This window comes from Myxine glutinosa, chromosome 2 (assembly GCF_964187855.1).
Source record: "Myxine glutinosa chromosome 2, kmMyxGlut1.1, whole genome shotgun sequence".
Lineage (NCBI taxonomy): Eukaryota > Metazoa > Chordata > Myxini > Myxiniformes > Myxinidae > Myxine > Myxine glutinosa.
This window is the reverse complement of record NC_136262.1, coordinates 242,212,845-242,225,460: the sequence shown is the minus strand read 5'-3', so window position 1 is coordinate 242,225,460 and position 12,616 is coordinate 242,212,845. Positions and strand designations below refer to the sequence as shown.

The window sequence follows — 12,616 nt, the reverse complement described above, 5'->3', positions numbered from 1 at the left end:
TTACTGGTACAGTTTCGGCACTCTTCAGCTTCCAAGATCTTTTCACTTCATTTTTGAGATCTTGATATTTGGTTATTTTCTTGATTTCTGCATTATTTAGACCAATATCTCAATCAGCTATACTGGCTTTTCCTTTTTGTTCCTGATTACTATTTCCTGTCATAATGCTGCGAGCTGACCTTCTTAGCATCGCTACATATATATTGATATTTCATCATGTATTTTTTCTTTCGTCATGTTTTGTAATCATTGGGGTTGTATTTGTTGCCGTTTATGTTTGGTGCGTGACTGACATCTTCTATTCCCACCTGTTTTTGAAAAAAAAATTCAAGGTGATTGATACCTTTTCTGCTTTGCTGTGTTCATGCTTGTACACAAGTGGTATTCAGTAGTCTGTTGAGCTTTTCACGTAATCTGCTAATCCTACATTCGTCGCTCTGTGCACTTGATTGAGTTCCATCATGCACCACCTCCTTCTTTCCTCGGCAGGTACATTCTTGGGATGCACTGATTTTTATATAACATTTTGTGGATAGTGAATTTCCTTATTTTGATATCTAGTTTTTTGATATCCGTTTGTGGCCAGTTTACTATTCCGCAGCTGCACTGGAACATTGATACTGCTAGTTGGTTTGTGGCTTTGATTTTGTTTCTTGGGGTGAGATATGTTTTCAGGATCAGCCTCGTTCTATGCAGGTATTCTTTGGTAATTGTTTTGCACAATTTATATGACAAATTTTGTAACCCTCTTCTACTCCAAGGTATTTGTAAGATGCTTCGTTGTCTAGCTTCTGTATTGTTGTATCTAGGTCGGTTTTTATGTTGTTCGTTTTTGTTGGTCTACCTTGCGCGAATGTGCACTTGGCACACTTTAAGACCAAATTCCATTTGGATGTCGTCGGAGAACGATTTCACTAATTTCAGTTGTTCTGCCAATTTTTCGTCGCTCGATGCAAAGACTTTTAAATCATCCATATACAGTTAATTTGTCACCTTTCTTGTTTCTTTGGGGGTTATTTTATTGGATGTTCGGGTGTATCCATGTGCTTGCTCATTAATGAGGTTACTTAGTGGATCCAGGGCCAGGCAAAACAGGAGAGGAGAAAGGCTGTCTCCTTGGAAGATCCCGAGTCATATCTTCACTCCTGGTATTTCAATCTTTCCGTCTGATTGCTGCAGGATTAGTGTAGTATTGTATAGATCCATGGCTTTCTCAATCAGCTTGATTATTTGGGGATTTATCTTGTACATTAGCATGCACTTTATCATCCATGAATGTGGGACACTGTCAAAAGCTTTTTTAATAGTCTATCCATGATGTGGATAATTTGGTTCTTGTGTTGGAATTTTCGTGTATGGCCTTGTTTAGTAATAAGTGTTCTATTGTTCCGTAACATCCTCTCTTGCATCCCCTCTGTTCTGCCTCTAGGCCTCCTTGTTGTGTTAGGTGGTGGTACATCATTTCTGTGATGACGCCTGTTAAACGTTTATATGTTGTTGGTAGACAGGTTATTGGCTGGTATTTGTGAGGTCGTTGGGTTTCTTCAGATTTTGGGAAGAGGAAAGGTGATTACCTTCTGTGAGACAGTCATCCATTTCCTGATCCCCTTAGACAAGTTCATTGAATGCTTGAATGTGTTGTGTGTTTGTCTTTTATTATTTCAGATGGTAAAATGTGCGTATTTCATTTATCACTCATTCTGTGGACTCCAATGGTTAGTATAGTGTCATGTTAAAACTTGATGTGATGGTAGATAAGATCTGGTGATGACGTCATGGCCAACACTTTTTTCAGGGCTCCAGTATCTCAAAATTATGCACTACACCGCTGCAAGCGTGAACAGCTTAATGGCCTCCTGCATTTAATTTCCTTGTCCCCGCACATGCGAAGTGAAAAGTGGCGTTACGCAATTGGTTATTGTCCATCCGTCTGTTCGTCTGGTTTTTTTTTTTTGTTTGTTTTTTGTATACAATATCGAGGCTCGTGAAAGAGCTAACATTAATCACACAAAAAGTCAAACCGACACATAAAACACAAAAAATAAGGGGAGCGGTAGACAAGATGGGGAGAGAGGTGGAAGGACACAAACACAACATTTGAGAGCAGGGACATCGGGAGAAATGTGGGAGGGGGAGGGCTTGGGGGGAGGTGGGAGAGGTATAAAACATATGAACACTGCAAGGACTTCCAGGAAAGAAGTTGGAATTTCAAAAAAAAAAAAAAAAGTGTATCTGGGGTGAATTAGCGGGGGTAGAAAAGATCAAGGTTTTGGATGAGGGAAGATAAGAGATGGTGGTGAACAGCTGTTTTAAAGACCTGGAGGGAGGAGTGGGATTGAAGGGAGTGGGGGAGTTTGTTCCAGAGGCGGGAGAAAAGGGGAATGAAAGAGTGAAGGTGAGCAGAGAACCTAGACTTTGGCAGTTTCACCATAAGAGGGTTGCTGGCAGATCTTGTGCGACCTGAAGGAATATTGGGGGGACAGAGCACAGAGAGAGAGCTGGGGGGAGCAAGGCCGGAGAGGAGTCGGTAGAAGACAGAAAGACCACCAACCTGCCTGCGGTGAGTGAGTGTAAGGCCCTCGGAGTTAACTTCATCGCAGGAGATTCCAATGATTCTGAAAGCTTTGCTTTCAACAGCGTGAAGACGAGCTCGGTGTGAGGCAGGAGCACCGGCCCATAGGGGGGAACAGTATTCCATTGAGCTTCAAATTTAAATCAAATGTTGTATTTTGAACATGAATATGAAGACTAGTTTCTCGTTTCACCGTACTTTGGCTCTCACTTCCTCCCAACCCAACATGTGCAGAGAGGAGTGAAATAATATTTTTACTCGCCTGGCAGTCGAACAAAATTGAAAATCATTCCAAACAGGTAAGTTAATGTTTCTAACGATGTCATAAAGGGCACAAACATCAGCGATGAAGAACTAAGGCAACTTTCAGGCGTGGCAGCCGGGGGCAAGGTTCATGTGCCGCTCTGTTGCGGCGCGCTCATTGGCCCAGACGGGCCTCTTGCTGACGTCGTCCTCACCCCCAGTTTTCCGCGCTCATATTGTCTTCAGTGGTTTTTGGGCTTCGCCACGGCACAGAGCTCCTTACTTAACATGGGGCAGACATATTTTGCTGCGCGTTTGTGGCGCAAACGTGCGCTAGGAACCCACAGGGTATTGAAGGCAAGCAGAGGGTCGTGGCTGTCTTTACAAAGTTACAGGGAAGTTAGCGCACCTTTATACTTCTCGTTAGTGGCGTTTGAAGATGGTGGTACAAAGTGGTGTCAGCTCCAGCACCACCATCACACCACGTGGCCGTTATCGACAGTTTTAAAGGTAGAGGCAGGGTCGTGTCCATTTGCTGTGGTTGTGTGATGCAGGGATGGTTGAGCGTGGTGGTTAATAAAGGTGTGAGGTGGGTTGTTTCTTGCAGAGGAAGGCAGCTGTGGTATGGTGGTGCGGAAATGATTGGGAGGTTGATAGTGATAAGTGGTGGTCGATGCGGTTAAATTTGCGAATTTGCATGCCAAATGAGCTCAAAGGTCAAAGCTGCATCATCTATTTTCATTTTACAATTTTTTAAAAAAAAACTTTTCATTATTTGAGGCATACGGAAGAAGAAGAAGACGTCTGAATACAAACAGACGCAAATGGGCTTTGCATTTTCATATGCTTTCTAGTTATTATTATTATGACTGTGTGTGTGCTGCAAACGAGACGTAGTGAAAGTTGATTCTTTGCAGATGAGAAACGGTGCACGCTGCCCCACTACCCAACGTGGTTGTTGCAGAAGCAGCGTGAAAAAGAGGAGATGATGGAACCAGTGTTGTACAAGAGGAGAAGGACCCACACCGTAAAGAATGCCACAATTACCCGTGAGCAAAGCATACTGACTGGAGGAATGTTTTTTGCTGCCCTAGTCATCGTATTGGTGGTATGCATCATACTGTATGTATTTATCTATTGCTGGAAATGAACCCACATACTCTGCTGAATATCTATCTCTCTCTCTCTCTACAGCTGACATGCTTGACAGTTTAAATGGTTTCGCATCCTGCTCTGGCCTTCATCTAATCTATGGGCTAAATGCCCTCCTCCGCGGCCCAGGCTCAGACTGGAACAGCTCCAATGCCGCTCTCCTGCTGCATTACACCGCCTCGAAGGGCTACAACTTCTCTTGGGAACTTGGGAATGGTACGTGCACAAATTCCCACTGGTAACAAACCTCACTATAAAAAAGGTACAAATGAACCCTCCATCCATCTTTATGGCGATTTCCTTCCCAAGTACAAATACCTAACTGAACGTTTTCTCTCTCATTAATCTTTATCGTGATACGTTTCCAAAGGTTGCCCTTTCATGCTTTGTTTTTAGGCTTTTCCAACAGTCTCACTGTTGCTCAGTTGTTTCTATTTGCTCTTTCGTTTGACCACAAAATAGTTGGGGTGAAGAAAAAAAAAATCATTTTTTATGCACTTTTGACACCACGGTGATTACATTTTCAGCGGTCAAAAACAAATTGTCATCAGTGAAGTAATATCCCAAATTGCCCTTTTGGGCTGGATATAGGTTGTCGAAAGAGGACATATTGAGCACTTGCTGCGGAAGAATTAGGAGCACCTCTAGTAATATCTGCTTCCTCGGGAAGCAACATATGGTGTGTTAATAATTGTCCAGTGAATTGCAAAATATCAAAAAAAACTTGTACCGAGGTTTCAGCTTTCTGAGTATATCTCCCCAATCATCGTTAGTGAATGCATATTGGGCTGGGGTTCTAATACAAATCTGGTCTGTTTGTATCAATACTGAGGCATTGCTGTGCCACTGATGCAGGCCTCCACAAAGTAGGACAGAAATTTGGAGTTTGTCAGGATGCCCGTGACAACTCCCCGACTCTTTGACAATAGACACCGTGGGATATAATGTCTGCCAGCTGTTAGCAGATGGGACACCCAGCTTAAGGTCCACCCGAGAGACGGGAAACTCATTGATGCAATGCCCTGCCTGCGATGCACCAATCTGGCAGATCATCGTTGGATTGGGAATGGAACTCAAGCTGGATAACTTGACGGTAAATACACTCCTGGTCCATCCAGCTCCTCTGCATCCAGACCTCTGCTCCATCCTGTCCGAATTCAGGATGGTATATTGTATAAACGTGAAATTTCCTCCAGAACTCAAGTGTGACGTGTTTGAAATACCGTAGCCAATATGGTATTCTTCCACAGCAACGTCACATATACAGTCACGTGAAAAAGTAAATACACCCCATGTAAAGTTTTGACTTTTTCAACATATTTCAACATACAGCTATTTGATCTTCATTTCAACAATATTGATAGATGAAGGTGATATAATATAACAAATACCATGAAACATTTACATTTTGTAGTCCATTGCATAATTTAAATAAACATAAATGCAAATTTCTTATGTGGAAAAAGCAAGTACACCCCTACATTTATCACTACTTCAAATACCTAAAATTAGAATCAGGTGCACCAACTCAGGTGCAAATGATGAGAACATCATTAGAGAGGATCTTGGAGGAACCTGTCTTATTTAAACCTCAGACATTTCGTTTGGTTTGCTCTTTGTTGTTGAAGTGTGCGGCGTCACCATGCCTAGATCAAAAGAGCTCTCTGAGGCCTTCAGAAAGAAGGTTATAGATGCCGACGAGTCTGGGAAGGGATTTAAAAAATATCTCCAAACAATTTGAAATCAATCATTCGACTGTCAGGAAGATAATCTACAAGTGGAGAAGATTCCAAACAACTGCCAACTTGTTCAGGCCAGGCCGCCCCAGCAAGTTCAGCCCGAGAGCAGACCGCAAGATGCTGAAAGAAGTCTCTAAGAACCCCAGAATGTCATCACGGGACCTACAGGTAGCTCTTGCCACTGTTGATGTCAAAGTGCACGAGTCTACCATTAGAAAGAGGCTGCACAAATTTGATCTACATGGGAGGTGTGCCAGGAGGAAACCTTTGCTGTCCAGAAAGAACATCAGGGCAAGACTAAAGTTTGCCAATGAACACCTAGATAAAGACCACCACTTCTGGAACAATGTGCTCTTGACAGATGAGTCAAAGGTAGAGCTATTTGGCCACAGTACCAGAAGACATGTTTGGCGAAAATCAAAGACAGCATTTGACCACAAGAACCTGATACCAACTGTAAAGCATGGTGGTGGAAATATTATGGTTTGGGGCAGCTTTGCTGCATCAGGGCCTGGGCAGCTCACCATCATAGAATCCACTATGAATTCTTCTTTGTACCAGAGGGTGCTTGAGGATAATGTGAGGCCATCTGTCGGAAAGTTGAAGCTCAACCGAAGGTGGACCTTGCAACATGACAATGACCCTAAACATACCAGTAAATCCACCAAGGAATGGCTGAAAATAAAGAAATGGAGGGTTCTGGAATGGCCAAGTCAAAGCCCGGATCTAAATCCCATCGAGATGTTGTGGGTGGATTTGAAACAAGCTGTGCATGCAAGAAACCCCTCAAACATCGCACAGCTGAAAGAATTCTGAAAGGAGGAGTGGGCAAAAATTTCTCCCAGTCGATGTCAGAGACTGGTAGACAGTTATAAGAAACGCCTACTTGAGGTCGTTTCTGCCAAAGGGGGCAATACCACCTATTAGAGCCAAGGGTGTACTTACTTTTTCCACATGCAAAATTTGCATTTATGTTTATTAAAATTATACAATGGACCACAGAATGTAAATGTTTCATGATATTTGTTGTATTATATCACCTTTACTTATCAATATTGTTGAAATGAAGATCAAATAGCTGTATGTTGAAATATGTTGAAAAAGTCAAAACTTTACATGGGGTGTACTTACTTTTTCACGTGACTGTATGTAGATGAGACAAACATGATATTCCAAATTGTCATCTGTCCATATCTCAGGAATGCAAAGCTGGAGAAAGCTGAAATTTGTATGCAGTGTCGAGGCTTGTAGAGGAGCTACAACACAGAATGCATCAGGATGAAACTGTAGAAAGAGTGGTGGGCAGGCCTGTAGCCAACTGGAACATCCAAGGGTCATTGGAACACCACCGAGTCATTGTAACCCATGTATGCAACATGAAACTGGGATGCTTATTGATGCTACTTCCTTGCTCCCATTTAAACTGATCATAATTATTGTATTTATTGTTGGTATTTTATTTATACATGCAAATGACTGTGTGTGTTCTGACAGAACCAAACAGCTATCCCCACAGGACAGGCCGAAACGTGAGCGGAACGCAGCTGGGACACGATTTCATGGCCCTCGCTCGGCTGCTCGAATCACAGGGACTGCGTAGTGCTTCAGTGTACGGCCCCGACGTGACACGTCCACGGCGCAGCTGCCTACGCTTGCTGCAGCAGTAAGGGGCATGGGCACCGGGGGTTGAGTAAAAGCTGTTGCGAGGTCGTGTCAGCTTTATGGTCCTCAGTAGGTCTAAAATGACTTTGTAAATTCCAGTGCAATTCTGCGTTAATCTGTGAAAACGTCCACAAAGGGCTTTCATTTGGTTCAACTTGCGGACTGGACAAGATTTTACTTGCGTAATGGGACATTTACGTACATTAAAAAGGTGGAAACCTTTACCCTTCCATTGATGATAAAATGTCCGTCTCTTCCCACTTTCTCTCTATTTATCCTACCCTTCCTTTTCTCAATTTCGCTCCACACCTCCTCTTGCATCCATTCCTAATACCTGCACCAAAATTGAGTTTCTGTTCTCCATGTGAAAAACAAATCGAACACCGTTCTGCTCATAAACCAAGTAATCGCTGCTCTTTGGTCTTGCATCGTTTAATATCGTTGCACGACTACAAGAAAACTTTTGTGTTCAGGAATTTCCAGGATGCTGGTTCACAATGTCCCTTTCTAAGCTTTTGTGGTGGTTTGTGTATTTATTTTAAAAATCGCTTTCTCATCAGTCTAATCTCTTGTGAAGCACGACATCGCATATCAACATTGGATCCCTCGATTGTTATCGGATTGTACAATATCCGAACAACGTTTATATGTCAACTTATTTTGCTTGTTTCTATTGTAGCAATTTGGTCAAGTCTGTATGTGAAGCTTTAAAGTAGGAAGTGGTCCAAGACTAGGATCAACATAAACCTGTGATATAGCATGTGACTATTGTACACTGTCCCTTTTGGGTAATGGTCCATAGTAATGGCCTGTCAAGACCTCTCGTAGAAAGCTCCCAATAGAGGTTCAGTGCAGTTTATACCTCTGCGTCATTTGAGTCTTTTGGGATACTCAGGTATTTTTGGTCCTCTGGGTCGTTGGGGTATTTAAGGGTCTTTGGGTATTTAAGGATTCTGGGTATTTAAGGTATTTAAGGATTCTGGATCATCTTACGACAATTCACCAAATGTCCGTCCGTCTGTCCGTTAGAAGGTACTGCAAAAACGGCTAAACCAATCGCAACGATATTTTGGGTGGGTATTCCTGGGACCCCCTGGAGTAAAATAGGCTATATTGTTTTTCCAAGTTTTCCAATTTTTCAGTTTTTCCAAACACGATGGAATAATATTTACCGATATGAACAGTGATGTGGCTTTTGTTGAAATTCTACGTACCAGGAGAGAGTAGATTGACTTCTGACAAACTCTTCCGATATAAACGTGCGGCTCTGAAGCAACAAGGCAGCGTGTGCAAAGCGACTGAGAAACAGGTGTAGCGGCCGCTTCCGTGTTACAGATTCGGCGCGCACTCTTCACACATAAACGTGCGACTGAGAAAGACGTGTCGCGGCCGCTTCCGTTTTGCAGAATTCAATCTTTTTTCAAAATGGGCGCCATGTACTGTTTAGATTTTGATGATTTGCGTGTGATACGATTCAACGGATGTTTATATGAATCGTTTAAAATAAAAAAGCCTTCAATTTCTGATATTTTGCCCTTTCATTTGGGCTTCCCAATTGAAGCCCCACCTGTAGGACGGGTACCGTTGCTAGTAGCGTTAATTTAGGTATTTGGGGTCCACTGGGTCCTCATGATCTGTAAGAGTCGTTGGGGTCTTTTTGGTGTTTTGAATTGTTTAGGTCTGTGGGATAGTTAAGGGTTTTCGTGGGGTTGTTCGCTACCTTGTACCTCTGACATTCTGCAATAGTTTAAACACTTATTGGTTGTGCAAACAGGCTCGAAGCTTTTGCAGTAAATGAGTACGATAGTGGCCTTGTTGGGAGGACGTTTAATTTACATTGCGGAAATTGTGGCTTCAAATCTGGCTGAAAGCAGTGGCATTAAAGATTAGAATCCAAGCTTCCAGGAATTGAACAAGTCAAGAAAATTACCATGTGACTTGATGATGATGATTCAAATGCATATGGCTGCCGAAGCAGTTTCTTGACTATTGGGCACAATCCTGGTTGGGTCATCACTCCTACACAGGACACTCGAATGGCTCATTCATCTCGGTAAGCTGGTACTCATTTCGCCGACCTCGGAAGGATGACAGGCTGAATCAACCCCACCTGGTGTTAATTAAACGACCGACCAGGATTTAAACTCAGGACCCTAGAATCCCGAGCCAGCGCCCTAACCATTAGGCCAACACCAGGCTTATGTGACTTTGATTGTTCCTACAAAAAGAAAAAAAAGAAGAAAAAAAACTGCCTGAATCATTAATGGCCTTCACTAAGGGATAATCTGCCTGCCTGTAGTCTACATAGGCCTTGCACCAAATCTGAATATCTGTGGCACTAGGTAGGCTGGCTTTGAAGTTAAACTTGTTTCTACTTTTGCCATGGGAGGGAAAGGGGGGAGGGGTGGGTAAGCAGCAATATGCCCACTCTGGGAATGGTAAGTTGTCGGCTTACTGAGCCATAAACAGACCTTTGGAAACTACGTTACTAATCTAGACAGCCTATGCTTTGATCTCTGCCATATTTTATGCAGTTTTCATAATACTCGTATATCCTTTTACTCTGACCACGTCAAGTTAATGTGCATATACCCTCAGGGCCACTTTGAATGGGCATCTTGTGTGAAAAGCTAACCCTAACCCTAACAACTTCCTTGAATGATTCATAGGAAAAAGTGTTTCTGAACTGCAACATGTGTATTTTCAGTTTCTTGGAGACTGCAGCTCGTGTCGTCAAATCTGTCACTTGGCATCAGTAAGTGTCATCCTGAGATGCATCATCACAGGCAGTTTCTACTGTTGAGCTTGTCTGTGCTCTCCATGTGTCGACAAATATCCAAAACCTCCATCTTTCATCTCACCTTTTTGAGCACTTCCAAGGAGTGTTGGACACTTCATTTATTTTAACAGACATTTCTTGTGCTTGTCACCCATGGTTAGCTATTACGTGAATGGACGCACTGCCACGCTGCACGACTTCCTTGATCCTGAAATTCTGGACAGCCTGGCAACTGAGATTCAAGATGTCGCACAGGTAAACTTGTGCATTCACCAGGGCCTATTATGTAATCCAATAATCTAGTTTGGGGGGATGATGAGATTAATATTTAAATAATACATCATCTGTGCAAGGACATCTTGTCTTCCTAATTGAAAGGGAAGTGAATACGAATTTCCTTCAGGAATCTCCATTGTGAATTTATTTTTTCTTTTAGAGAAGAGTAGTAAATTACCTTAGGTTGGGTGACCTGCACTTCTGTTTAATAAAGGCAAAGTAATATTTGATTAATAAATTGGGGTAATTTGTCCTTGTAGCACTGCTTACCCACGATCACGTGACTTTTCCTCCACGTGCTGAAAAGCAAGATGGTGGAAAGTGAGATGACAGAGGGTGAATGGCAAATAATTGTTAAACTCTCTCTACCAAACAAAATGTCAAACCTGGCTGCTTACCATGTTGATTATTTCCTGTTAAGGACATGCATACAGGATTTTATCTGTTCAAAATTGAGGATCGTGTAAGCGCGAGGTGACAGAAGGTAAAAAGGCAATGAACTGACAGTGAGGCCACAGGTAGATGCAACAGGCCGTATAATGAACAAAGAGGGAGAAGAGGGGAGGAAATACAACCTGCGAGTAAGAGGGTTTGTGGTAAATAGGGTAAATGGGTTAGAAAAGATCACAGGGAGGTATGGTGTTGGGGGTGATAGGAGATGGTGATGCACCGGTTGTCTGAATTATTGGTGGGAAGAATGGGATTAAAAAGCCTCAACAAGATAGTTCCATAAATGGGAGAAACGAAGGACAAAGAGGGGGGTGGGGGGGAAACGCTTTATGCACGATCGACCCTGACCATTCCTATTCACACGAATACAAAACCAGAGTACAAAACCATGTATCTAAACACATACAGAACTTTGCAAAATTCTTCGGCCACCTTAAAATAAACATTTATTGTCACATTCGCCTATTTTTTTTATTTTTTTTTTTGTATACAGAGTCGAGGCTCGTGAAAGAGCTAACATTTATCAAACAAACAAATCAAACAAACAAGCAAACAAAGTATATAAAAAGGGGAGCGGTCGACAAGATGGGGAGGAAGCACACAAACACAACATTTGAGAGCAGGGACATCGGGAGATGTGTGGGAGGGAGAGGGCCTGGAGGGAGGCAGGATAGGTATAAAACGCAAGGACACCAAGAACTTCCAGGAAAGAAGTCAACACCTCAAAAAAGTGGATTTGGGGTGAAATTAGCGGGAGTAGAAAAGATTAAGGTTTTGGATTGGGGAAGATAAGAGATGGTGGTGAACAGCCGTTTTAAAGACCTGGAGGGAGGAGTGGGATTGAAGAGAGTGAGGGAGTTTGTTCCAGAGGCGGGAGAAAAGAGGAATGAAGGAGTGAAGGTGAGCAGAGAGTCTTGATTTTGGCAGTTTAACCATAAGAGGGTTGCAGGCAGATCTGGTGCGACCTGTAGGAATATTTGGGGGACAGAGCCCAGAGAGAGCAAGGCCAGAGAGGAGTCGGCAGAAGACGGAAAGACTACCAACCTGCCTGCGGTGAGTAAGTGAAAGGCCCTCGGAGATAGCGTCATCGTGGGAGATTCCAATGATTCTGAACGCTTTGGTTTCAACAGCGTGAAGACGAGCTCGGTGTGAGGCAGGAGCACCAGCCCAGAGGGGAGAGCAGTACTCCATTGAGCTGCGGATGAAAGCCTTGTATGTGGTGAGGAGCTCAGGTGTGCCAAGGAAGGACTTCGCATGACGGAGGATGCCCAGTCGGCGACTGGCTTTGGAGGCCAGCTTGGAAATGTGGTTTTCCCAGGAAAGATCATGGCAGATAGTGAGACCCAAAAGCTTGAGTGACAGAACTTCTTGGAGAGGATTATTCAGAAAGTAGATGGGAGGGTTGTCCAGTCGGTCTTTTCGGAGAGACATCGTAAGAGTGTGAGATTTGTCAGGATTGAAAGACATGTTCCACTTGTTTGCCCAGTCTGTGATTTTGTCCAGGTCTGCAGAGAGTGAGTAGGCTGCAGACTGCCGATCTGAGGGATGAGGAATGGAGCGGCAGAGAGTGGAGTCATCAGCAAAGAGATAGAGAGGATTTTCAAGAGAGTCAGAGAGATCATTGATGAAGACCAGAAAAAGCACAGGGCCCAGAACACTGCCTTGGGGAACTCCAGCCTGAACAGGAAGAGGAGTTGAGAGAAACCCATTCAGGGCCACACGTTGACTACGACTAGAGAGGAA

At 43.2% G+C, this 12,616-nt stretch overlaps 1 protein-coding gene across 3 annotated transcripts in view; it reads left to right on the top strand.

Moving 5' to 3' along the window:
* The window catches only part of HPSE (heparanase), a 58,217-nt gene that overhangs the window by 20,142 nt on the left and 25,459 nt on the right, over nt 1-12,616 (top strand). For all 3 annotated transcript variants that reach the window (XR_013622500.1, XM_078772392.1, XM_078772391.1), the window contains exons 4-8: nt 3,733-3,864; nt 4,010-4,183; nt 7,201-7,369; nt 10,076-10,123; nt 10,309-10,402. Coding sequence is in view for 2 of the 3 variants with exons in the window: in XM_078772392.1 (XP_078628518.1) it covers nt 3,733-3,864; nt 4,010-4,183; nt 7,201-7,369; nt 10,076-10,123; nt 10,309-10,402 (617 nt within the window). In the remaining variant the exon portion in view is untranslated. The remainder of the gene's footprint in view (nt 1-3,732; nt 3,865-4,009; nt 4,184-7,200; nt 7,370-10,075; nt 10,124-10,308; nt 10,403-12,616) is intronic.